At 43.3% G+C, this 11,884-nt stretch overlaps 1 protein-coding gene across 4 annotated transcripts; it reads right to left on the reverse strand.

The window, feature by feature from the left end:
• Positions 1-2,033: 2,033 nt before the first annotated feature.
• LOC123447376 (regulator of MON1-CCZ1 complex) lies at positions 2,034-10,928 on the reverse strand. 4 transcript variants are annotated; one of them, XM_045123983.1, is made up of 14 exons: positions 10,600-10,928; positions 9,446-9,547; positions 8,429-8,504; positions 8,108-8,248; positions 7,766-8,025; positions 7,386-7,539; positions 6,954-7,063; positions 6,788-6,875; positions 4,796-5,107; positions 4,633-4,707; positions 3,905-4,530; positions 3,717-3,825; positions 2,562-2,741; positions 2,034-2,333 (listed from the first exon to the last, which is right to left on the reverse strand). In XM_045123983.1, the coding sequence occupies exons 4-14, from the start codon at positions 8,246-8,248 to the stop codon at positions 2,172-2,174; spliced, it is 2,217 nt and encodes a 738-aa protein (XP_044979918.1). In that variant the 5' UTR covers positions 8,429-8,504; positions 9,446-9,547; positions 10,600-10,928; the 3' UTR covers positions 2,034-2,171. The 4 variants fall into 4 exon arrangements, with proteins under 4 accessions (XP_044979918.1, XP_044979912.1, XP_044979931.1 ...); XM_045123977.1 differs by having other exon boundaries at positions 8,108-8,296; positions 10,600-10,912; XM_045123996.1 differs by lacking the exon at positions 9,446-9,547 and having other exon boundaries at positions 10,600-10,912.
• Between the last annotated feature and the right edge of the window lie 956 nt (positions 10,929-11,884).

Below are 11,884 nucleotides of genomic sequence, written 5' to 3' on the forward strand. Positions count from 1 at the left end.
GGGGATCGGGGCGAGGACGATGGTGTGTCCCTCGGTGATCCCCGTCCCCATTGCCATTTTGAATCTCACGTGATGATCGGACTTGGGTTGGTGGATTTGGATCATGTAACACTCGAAGAACCTGAGGGATGTTCAGTTGAGTGGGAGTTCTTAAGTAATATGATTAATTGAACCCATTATCATGAACATAGTCTGAGTTGCCTTTGCAGATTGTGTTGTAGATCAATGGCTCGCGTAGTAGCTCCCCTGAATTTTAATGCGTTTCTAGAGAAAGCTAAGCTGAAAGATGATGGAAGCAACTATACGGACTGGGTCCGTAATCTGAGTACTATCCTCACGGTTTCGCAAAAGGTTTATGTCCTTGATGCACCGCTTCAGGCAGCACCCCCTGGTCGCGTCCGCAGATGTTGTGAACATCTGGCAAGCGCGTGTTGATGACTACTCGATAATTCAGTGCGCCATGTTGTATGGCTTGGAATCGAGACTTCAGAGGCGTTTTGAACGCCATGGAGCATATGATATGTTTTAGGAGTTGAAGTTAGTTTTTGAAGCTAATGCCCGAATCGAGAGGTATGAGACCTTTGATAAATTCTTTGCTTGCAAAATGAAGGAGAATAGTTCTATCAGTGAACACATACTCAAAATGTGTGGGTACTACAACCATTTGAGTCAGTTGGGAGTTGAGCTTTCACCTGAGACGATCACTGACAGAGTTCTTCATTCACGGCCACCTAGCTACAAGAGCTTCATGATGAATATAATATGCAAGGGATGAACAAGTCATTCTCCGAGCTATTCGTGATGCTGAAAGTCGCGGAAGTAGAAATCAAAAAGGAGCATAAAGTGTTGATGATGAATAAAACCACTAGTTTGAAAAAGGGTAAGGGCAAGAAGAAGGGAAACTTCAAGAAGAACGGCAAGTCAGTTGCCGCTCCCGTGAAAAAAAAAACAAGGGTAGCCCCAAGCCTAAGACTAAGTGCTTCTATTGCAAGGGAAATCGCCAGTGGAAGCGGAATTGCCACAAGTATCTGGCCGATAAGAAGGTTGGCAACGTCAACAAAGGTATATTTGATATACATGTTATTGATGTGTACCTTACTAGCTCCCGTAGTAGTGCGCGGGCATTTGATACCGGTTCAGTTGCTTATATTTGTAACTCAAAACAGGAACTACGAAATAAATGAAGGTTGTCATAGGATGAAGTGACGATGAGCGTGGGAAATGGTTCCAAGCAGTGGCGCATCTAGCATTACAATAAAGGGTAGGCTCAAAACATCAAGTTTCTAAGTCTAATTAGCAATTGCATTGTGATTCTTGCATGTAAAGCATCTAAATATAATTTTTTAAGTGGTATGGTTAGCTGAAATATGTTTGTGAAGGTTAGGCTTAAGCCTGATGATGCCTACCTAGTAGACTCGCTTCAAGGTTGATGTGATCGCCGTCGACACGCTTGCTCTTCGAGTACCATCGAAATTAGTTATGAACCTGAATAATTGTTATTTGATGCCCGCATTGAGCATGAATATTATATCTTCGAAGAGTGACATCAACGTGGAATCCAGGGACGTGTGGGAGTGGCGTCTGTGCGGCGTGCACAGACAGTGGAGGGGGTGGGTATTTAGGAGAGGGTGGAGCCAAACTCGCGGACAAAGGAGGGAAGGGACTTCAGTTGTCGGCGGCTGGGTAAGAGGGCTTGGGGCTTTTGAGCAAGACTGCGGCTACGCGCTCGCAAGCAGAAGACCCCTCGCTCGGAGTCAGCAAAGGGTTGGGTGTTTGATTTTTTCTTAGCGGAGGCTCATTCACCAAAATTTGGTCAGAGAAAATCAAAAACGGAAGACGAGGGACATTTCCTTTTTGTTATGCAAATAGATAAGTGGGAAGGAAAGAACGACACAAATGATCGAGGAGACGAACAAACGAAATCACTACAAACCAACCATCACAACCGCACACTCCCCTTTTAGGAGCAGAGATTTTAGATGAGCCACCAAGCCAGGCTAAATCAGCAAATCTACTCTAAGCAACCAAGACCATCAACGAGGGCCCAACTTTGGAGCACAAGCATAATAATATTTTAAACAGGGTGAACAAAGTCATCAATTATTACACGTTTCCTCCAAACCTCAAGAGCATAAAGAAGAGAATCGTTCCACGGAATAACAATGCATACTTCAGACCATTTCTGACAGTATGTGCCGATATCTGCTGTAGTCCGATGTCGTCTTGAAGCTCGGTGTGAACTCAGCAAAGAAGCTTAGCACGGCGGCAAGGTTTGGCGCGCTGCTCTTGGCCACGGCTTCTTCCAAGAACAGGGAAGGCTGCACGGTGATAACCTGGACCGATCACCATGTCAGCAACAAAGCATTCGATAAAGCTAGGATGGTGCTAACTTGAGCACCGATTTTCAAGGGAATCATCAACTCAGAAACTAACTAACTTAGTTGAAGTAAGTTGCAACGCATAAAAGAATACGTCATAATTCGCTGTTTTCAACTTGATACATGGAAGCAGCAACGAGAAGTACTCAACAACAATGCAGCATCAGTAGGGCAGGCGGATACCTTGTATTTTCGAGCATAGCGTAGAGCCTCCAGGTAGTACCCGTCTTGGAGTAATGCGGCCACGTAGTCATGGTGCAGGCACCTCTCCCGAAGCATGTCGACGCCCAGCTTCCTTGTCAGCAGATGCTGCCGACCCAGTTCAATGAGCTGAACTGCGAGTTCCCTGGACGGCTCTAGGATCTGCAGGAATTTTTCGATTGGCAGAATGAAACCATACTTCTTTACCACGTTCACTTAGGAAGCTGATAGTGGTCAATTTTTTTTGTTTTACGTGGAAAAGGTCAAAAAAAAAAATGGTACAAACTCTCACAGGTTACCACAGCATACAAACATAAAAGCCTAGTGATTCGTGCTGACAAAAATCTGATGCCCATGTTGAATTTCCATCTGTAAAATGAACTGATGGGCTCAATTAGAGGCCTGTTGTATGAAGCTCAAGTATCCAGGGGGCAGGCGGGGGGTCATCAGACAAGTCAGGTGCAGACTCAGATTCAACAATAGTCAATGCTAGATGCTAGTAGAGAGAGTCACAACTGAAACTTTACATAAATGATATTCAAAGACTAATAGTACTACCTAAAGGAAACTGCAAACTACAGTTGACATCTGTATTTTCTTCAAAAGTGAATTGCTTTGCTCGTTTCCAGTCATGCTGAATAGGACGTTATTCATGTATTTTTCATCCAGTGATGGATGAAAAAGGGTGTTGGATTGGACACTATTCATACAAATTTAAGGATAACAATGTGTTTGGAATCATACTCGTCAATATGTTTGGAATCATACTCGTCAATATATTTAACCCTACTTGCACTAATAGTGATTTCAATTTTCTTCGCAAAACAGTAATATATTTAACCATCAGCATGCACGACATGATTGATTGTCCTAGTGTACTTAATGGTAATTGCCACACAGATCATTAATAATGGTGTTGAAATAACAAAGCCAAAAAGGTAATATATTTAACCACCAGCACATACGACATGATCGGTTTTGCTAGTCTAGTTAATGGTAATCGCCCGCTGATCATTAACAGTGGTGTTGGAATAACATACTGACCTTAGATACAAACATCATGATTGATTGTGCTAGTCTACTTAATGGTAATTGCCACACTGATCATTAATGATGGTGTTGGAATAACATACTGACCTTGTTCGATACAAACAGCGCTATTTCAGCATAACGGTTGCTGCAGGCCAACAAAGCAGTCATCATGACATGAAGGTCGGGAGGAGCCTTCAGCCCAGCTTTTGACAGGCTGTATACAAAACAGGACAATACTTAGTGTTCCTTTTCTTTGTTGCTTCTAAGTTAATTTTACAGAACACTAGAAGTACCTTCGTAAAAACTCCATGATGACAGCAATAAGGTATGCAGGATCACCCATCATTTCATCTTCAACAAGCATAAAGACGGACTGGACCATTTCAATTGGTGAAATTGCCACACTAGCAACATGTGTTCCATGCTGCATTGATGTACCAGAAGCCAATGGTTGGCTATCCTCACCTACAACCTGCGGTCTTTTGCTGGCAGCATCAGATATCTGGGAACTTGATGTTGCCTGACTTACCGCTCTCGATGCACTGGCAATACCATCAGAATCGGAGGATGTGTTCAAAGATGACCTGTCTACATGTGCTGCCAGGTTGGCAGTTCCATGCTCAACTCCTGAATTTGATTGTGACTGTCTACTCTCAACCCCACTTGCTGAATCAGTGTTGATAACAGGTCCAATCATGGTTCCAGGAGGTTCCTGAGAAACCACACGGGAGTCCTCAACAGGCTGAAAACTTGACTGTTGGTTTTGCTCAGACGTCCTCCTAACCCCAGCGGCACCGCCTCCCATTTTCATCAAACGGGAGTATGAATCAAGAACGATATCCATTGCCTTTGCAACCAAAGTTATTGGTCTCCTTTCCAAGATGGTTGTTCGGACTATAGCAAGGCTTAGTGTCTTAACCTGACGTATGTTTCAATAAGAAATATCATGACAATGGTAATAGATGGCAAAAATTGAACTATCAGATGGGCATATCTACAAAGTAGTGAAATCGTCTTTTACCATACTCAGGTCAGACTTTCGTCTCTGAAGGAATTCCAAAATCGAAGGAGCATCAGAAGTGCTAGCAGTAATAGCCTAGATTTCAATTTACCCAAGTCAGGGAAAAATTGTATTTGTGTTGAGGATGAATTAATCAAGGAATAATCCATTGCCAATTCCTTACCTCCAGATCTAAATGAAGTTTCCAGAGTAGCCCATTCTCAGCATCACAGATGAGGTCAGGAATGAGAAAGTTCCAACCTTCTCCATATAAAGTCCCGCCATATGCACTTGATTGCTGATCTGCAGGCTGTGCTGCTTGCTTACTATTGCTGGGCAGTCCTCTCACAAGCAGTGGAAGTGGTGCAGATATTGGTGCGTAAGAATCCATAAATACATCATAAAGTATGACAACTTTTGCATCAATTTGATGGACCATGATTATATTATCAACTGCACTAACCGCAATTCTGCTTGAATATACTGGGAGAGTACCCTGAAATAACAAACTATGAGTTAGGGGACTACGGTTTTTTCTTGACAGCAGAAATAGAAGAACATTCCCAAACAGGGATTTCAGAACCTAGACCAGACTAAAGAGTTTTGTGATCACCGACCAAGACACTCCTTAAACAGAACTTGGCCAAAAGCAGCAATAAGGCATTTTTCAGCCAAACTTAGAACAGTTTATCAACTTTTCAGGAACGCAAGTGTTTACTTACAAGGGACAAACGGACAGCTAAGTTCTATAAAATATGTAACTGTAAACAGACATATTCCCTCTGATCTAAAACTAGTGTCCTGGTTTTAGTAGGAGGGAGTACAGTTTAATGTAAACCAAGTAGTTTCCTACCTAACCAGGCCCAGGATGTCAAACTGAACCACAACGCATAGACCTAGTGTCAACTTTAGATCCAGCTACCGCGGCCTTCTAAGGAAGGAAACAACAGACTGGAATCGAAGCATGTAACGTAAGCTTAGTTACATAACAGTCTAATCATCATGTCCTTATAAGAACTAATCCCTCCGTCCTATAATATAAGAGCATTACTACACAGTGTCAAAAACGCTCTTATATTATGGGACGGAGGGAGTATGTGATTCCAACAGTTACCCTCGTTTTTACTATTAAAGGGGGGTTGGGGATTGTACATCGCTTTTTGGTACATTCTTGCTCTCCCTTGTGCATCCTGTTATGGAGCATTAGTTGTGAAGGCGGAAAGTGGTGCCGTCAGCATGGTGTGCTTGTGATGTCTATGTGCCAGGGTGTATTGGGTCGGTTACAGAGGCTTGCAAGCTGTAACTGAATCGGCGGCTAATGGATAAACAGAAAACTCGTCTCCTCCTCTCATGCCTCTCCTCTGTTCTTTGTCTCAAGTCAGGCAACCACCGTGACCGTTATTCACACGTCGGCAATCATACCGGCAAGTGGATAGTTACACAAGATAATGAAAACATAAGAGATCCCCATCACCTTAATCTTAATCACCTTAAATTAAAGTCACTGCAGAATATGTTGCGAACATGACGAAGGATGGTGATTTTCATAAATATCTACTATATCTAAATAGCTAATCCCCACTACTAGGAATTCTCTCGCTTCTTGTTGAGCCACATCATCCAAATTAATTTAGCCGTTGGATATACTAGATCAGTCTATAATAGCCATCAGATCTATACATTAAGAGCCACTGCACCAACCACATGCAGTAACCAACACATGCATGCAAATGCATGTAGTAACTGACGCCTAAAGGTGTTTTAATGTACAAAAAAAACTGACGTATGCATGCAACTCATACTTCAGTGCTCTGAAAGAAAGTGACACATGCATGCATTTTTTTCCGCCCAATTTTGCACTTATACATAGAGATGTATATTTATTATTCTTCATTTATGAACTATTGATAAACAATTATCCTGCTATAGGAGAAACCATAAAGACACTAGCTAGGTTAATTAGTTCAGCGCAGTTTTTATTTCATACAAACTCCTGCAGCAAGGCACGGGGCATTCGTGTAGTTAAATAAATGCTACTGAACTTATCATCGGAATCTAGAAACTGAAACAGACACCTAACTTGGAAAGAAACTATCGGAACATGACATGTACTCCTATCATCGGAGTATTTCTTAAGAAAAAGAAACTGGAGGGAATCGGCTCATATAGTTCAAACCTGTTGTACAACAGCATCACGGTAAAATCTGTACAGGTTCAATGCCATGCCAACTCTATCCAGCTGCAAGCAGTAAATCCTACCATACCTGCCAAATTTGAGAAATGTTATTGGAGGTTTATCTGAAATTTGCTAAACAAAATAAAGAGAGGGACATAAAGCATACACTGTTACAATGTGAACATCGGCAGCAGCTAGGACAGGCTTGTTATTTGCTTCGGATTTAGACATCACCATCTCAAACTTGGGTAATTTGACGATCCCACCAGCAGAAAACTGTTAGAACCATAGGTAAACGTTAGCATACAGACTTAGATGTTAAATCAATGACCAACGTCAATTTGGTGGAAATAGAAAGTAAGTTTAAATTAAAGATCCAAGTCTGCACTCTACTACACACAGATTTCCTTAAAATGTCTCCAGTTCGGAATCGGCTTTAAAGTTTAAAGCGCAACTACAGCATCAGCCCAGCAGGACGAAAATGAGCAGGTTAAGAGAAGTAAAAGAAGTTAAATACCAACCAACATTTATAAAAACAATCCTCATCAGAGTTGTTCCTATGGGGTATATTGTCTTCAATGGGTGCATAATGAATTACCTGATATCCAGTGAACAGCGTACATTGCATTCCAGATGCAAGAAGAAGCAACCTGCTTTCATGAGTGTAAAGATACCAGGTGGCATTGCACTTTTTTGACTCCACCAACCGAAGAGCATTTGATTGAGGCTCATAGACAAGCAGATCTAGCCCACTGCAACAGACACATTTCACAGAAAATGAACCAAAGAACAAGATAGCTGCCTTACATAGAATTAAAATATGAATGAAGTCAGTCCCGAAATAAGAACATGACTAATTGGTCCATCTTACAAGTGCTCCCGTGGCTGGTGGGCCTGACAATAGGCTAATTGGATATTTGGATGCAGCACATATAAAGTTTGTGTTATTCATATTGTAGCAGAAACACACTTACGAACCTTGTTTTTATAATTATGACATCACAAGTGGGACAGTCAGTCCAGAAAAATCCCAGTATGGTTTCAGAATCTGCTCTGCACTTCTTACTACAGCCTTCCCCTGTTTCTCTATTTCTAAACTCAACTTCATGACTGGATCGCTGAATCCCTATGGCTTTCTGATCCAGAGAAAATCGAACTGATAAGATGGGGCCTTCATTAATTGGATCAGAGTTTGGAGGCCCAGATTGAGTAGATGAAGCTATCTTCCAGTATAATATCTGCAGCAACGTAACCAATTTACTTTGTAATAACCAAGTTTCTAGCGGAAATGCAAAGTCAACTAATTAGATATTCAAATACCCGGTCAGCTGTTGGGGCTACAAGAAACTTATTCGCATCATCATAGAATAGCCCCTTAATATCTGGAATGTCACACCGTAGTGGAGGATGTTGTACATAAGCATGAGAGAGCGCACCAGGACTGGTCAAACCTCCTTGCATCTGATTGCACACAATTCATTTGTTATTTCCAGCGAGTCAATTAGTGAGCTTGCAGTTTACCAACATGATACAAAAGGGAGGCGCTGTCAGCATGATGCACAACTCTTTTTCTTATTACATGGTTATAAAGCACCATGCTATCCATATTTTCTTTGAGTCGTAAAATACAGAGCTACTCACCTGAGAGCACACTGATCACACTGAAAGGTGGTTAATACCAAACCAAACACCTAAAACTTCAAGCCTTATTCTTGACCTTTGAGGACAGAGTAATGAAAGTTAGGACAGGAAGATAGATCCACTTTCAAGCAAGAAACGAATACACAGATTGTAAGCAGTCTTTTATAAACCAAATACAAATTTAAATCTGTAAGCCTATGAAACGTAAAAAAAATGGAAGAACTGCATATGAATTGGCAAAAATTAATTAATTTAGGGACTTTATATGAATCAACAAAATTAATTAATTTAGGAACTGCACACTGACAGTCAACTTTTTTTCCAATTGGCCCACAGTCAAATTTCTGGACCATGGGACCAAGATTAGCCCTCAACTCTTTAGACTTCTCTCACCCTGCTCTCACCTCCCGATCATCCCATACTCACTGCCACCCATTCCCCAAGGTCCGCTGCCCCCTGCATCACAAGAGTTGCTCTGGCGCATGAGGGTTGCCCTCCAGCACCAACACCGACCATTCCCTCATCCCCACTCTCTCAGTGGTCGCTATCTAATCCATTGCCCCCGCCATCATCCATGTTGCCGCAGCTATATTACCGCTGGATCCGCCTCCTAGCATCAACCAACATCTTTCTCACCCAGATCATCCCCCCCCCCCCCAATGTTCTTGACATGCCCAGATGACCTACCATCTCCACCGGGTCATCCCTTTAAGCCCCATGGGTGCAGAGAGCCACCATCCACTCCCAAAACCTCGCCAGCGGTGGTGGAAATGGCATAGTGTCGTAAGAGGAAGATGGACGGAGTACACAGCAGCAGTGGAACAAAAAAGGAAACAAGTAAGAGGAGGAACAAAAGTTGGTAGAGAAGTTGATTGTTGGCCAAAAAGAAAACAGTGATTTATTTAGAGCAACCGAAGGGCATTTCCAATTGAATTGGGTGCTTAATTGTACAGGTGAAAGTTGTAACAGTATGATGTGATACAACCAAACTATTTTCTTAGTAATGGAAAAGATTACCGCAGTTTGCATGCATTGTCTGAGTGCTAGAAACTCCTTAGAACACATATTATGTTCAATCTCAGGGACCTTTGCTGCTATGCATCTCCCATAATCTTTTGCCTGCATAGCATAGCTGATAAATAGAACACTCGCGACATAAAAAAAAAAGATCATAAGGTCATTGAGTATTCACTCATCTTCACCAAGCCAGTTAGCACTAGCAATTTGAATTGCATATGGTATCACTAGTACAGCAAGTTACACAACCCCTCAGCGTCAAATTATTTCTTTGGGGCGAATTGAGTGTAGCTCAGATGGTTATGTTCTTTGTGGTGGAACCAGCCCACCTAGGTTCAAGTCCTAGACTTGGCACGGGTGCTCGCATTTTCCTGAATTTATTCCAGGCTTTTCGGCGATGTTCATTCAATGGGAGACATGTTCTCATCGACTAAGATGTGCATGTGGTGACTTCATCTATCTCAAGACTGGCCGGCTCGGTCTCCCGGAGATGCTTATAAGGGTAGGGTGCGTTTGTGTGCGTTCATAGGAATGAGTGTATGTACGTCTTTGTGAGTGTCTAAGTACGTATTCTGTTTCTCAAAAAATAAAATGGGAATGTGTATGGATACTTTCAATTCACACTCACACTCCGACTTAGCTACCATTCATATGATGCCATCTGACTCAGTGTAACAACATGAAAAATCGGCAGCAAAAATTAGGGATAATAAATTGAAGTGCGCTTCTTAAATATAATCACCCAAGGGCAGAGTAGGGTGCCAACTAAGCAGCAGACATCCTCCTTGTGGCCCAAAATCAAAATCAGGACTAAGCTGACGCGCACACGGATCAGTACTACGTGGTACCTACCAGGTATAACAACAAGCAAAGAGACACCAATTGCAACAGTTTATCCATCACCCATCATGATCTTCCCAGCAGCAACAAACCAATCTGCGAGGGGAAACCTCACAAATCCACCAAATCTACCATGACCACTTGCTGCTGACCAAAAAAAACGACCACCACAAGCGCAATCTGATCCCCTATCCTGCACCGGCGTACAGCAACCTAGAGACCGCAGCAGGTAGGGTAATAACGAGCGAACCATCACACTTGTCGGCAGGTGAAAAGGGGGGTGTTAACGAGTGGACGGGCGAGCGAGCGGGCACCTGGGACGCGCAGGTGGCGAGGATCCGGGTCAACGCAGAGGGGGCCGCCGGCTTCCGTTCCTTCATCCAAACCCCGGCCAGATCACGCGACCATACCAGTGGGGAGAGGGGTAAACAGCAGCGGCAGCAGGGAAATTCGAGGGGGGCTTCGAGCTGGGGGGGCGGTCGAGCGAAGAGGGGTTGGGATTTGAGTCTCCTGGTTGGGGGTGGTGGTGGCGCGAGCTCGTACCGTCGTCTTCTTCACCGGCCGGTCCACGATGAGGCAGGGATGGAGAAGAAGGTCCGTCCGGGAGATGGATTCGCTAGCAGTCGAGATCGAAAAAATTCACGGCTCGGCTCGGCTCGGCGCGGTGTCTGGGCCTGGGCCTGGGCATGACGCTGGGCCGAATGATCCGCTGTACCAGGAATAGCCCGGCCTGAACCCGAAGCCCAATGGCCCTGAAAGCCTGAATTGCCTCCAAAAGGGTTTTATAAGAAAATATAGGTATGGTATGCTATATTGATGCATTCACCTAAAATACTTCAAATAATAGTATATTTTTAATATGAAAAGTGCAACCTTAGTTGTTTCGGGTCGGGTCGGGTCGAACTCAGGTTTTCGGGTTCGGGTCACACGACTTTGTACATCCAAAATAATGGAGATAAATATAATTACTCCCCCACACTATTATTTCCTCCGTTCTTAAATATAAGTCTTTATAGATATTTCATTAGAGGACTACATAAGGAGTAGAATGAGTGAATATACACTCTAAAATATGTCTATGTACATTCATATGTAATCTTTTAATGAAACCTTTAAAAAGACTTATATTTAGGAACGGAGGGAATAGGTTTCTGATAGATCCTCCTCCCTAATCTTCAGTTTTGTATCGGTACGAGACGTGCTACGAGCCATTAGATTTATTGCCATCGAAAGGCGCCCTCCATCATTTCAAGAGAGGTAATGTTTGCGACTTTTTTTTGCAAAATAGGTCATGTTGAAAAGAAAAACTTTTGCAACAGATGTTTTTCTTCAACATAGCATGTGGCGTGTGGGAGATGGTGTCGGTAGCTGCAGGACGTTCAGATGGCGGTGGCCACGCCCGAGGCAGACGGTGGTGGAAGATGGCTGGGCTGAGGACGGTAAAGACGAGAAGCACATGGGACATCGAATCACTCAGGGGCAACGATACCATGGTTGCGCCTGCTCCCTTGTGCGTGCAAGCATAGGAATGCGGGCTATGAAGAAAGTTGGAGGTAGTGGCTTGGTCGACGAAGGTGACCTCACCGACGGAGCGCGAGT

This window comes from Hordeum vulgare, chromosome 1H, assembly GCF_904849725.1.
Source record: "Hordeum vulgare subsp. vulgare chromosome 1H, MorexV3_pseudomolecules_assembly, whole genome shotgun sequence".
NCBI classification, from domain to species: domain Eukaryota; kingdom Viridiplantae; phylum Streptophyta; class Magnoliopsida; order Poales; family Poaceae; genus Hordeum; species Hordeum vulgare.

What these genes read in the sequence shown, in the direction of transcription:
- LOC123447376 (XM_045123983.1), bottom strand. Translation starts at nt 8,248, where the DNA reads ATGCAAGGAGGTTTGACCAGTCCTGGTGCGCTCTCTCATGCTTATGTA. An exon ending in GTGATGCTGTTGTACAACAG is followed by an intron (nt 5,108 to 6,787) that starts GTTTGAACTATA and finishes TTGTTATTTCAG; the next exon opens with GGTACTCTCCCAGTATATTC. An exon ending in CGCTGTTTGTATCGAACAAG is followed by an intron (nt 2,742 to 3,716) that starts GTCAGTATGTTA and finishes AAATTCCTGCAG; the next exon opens with ATCCTAGAGCCGTCCAGGGA.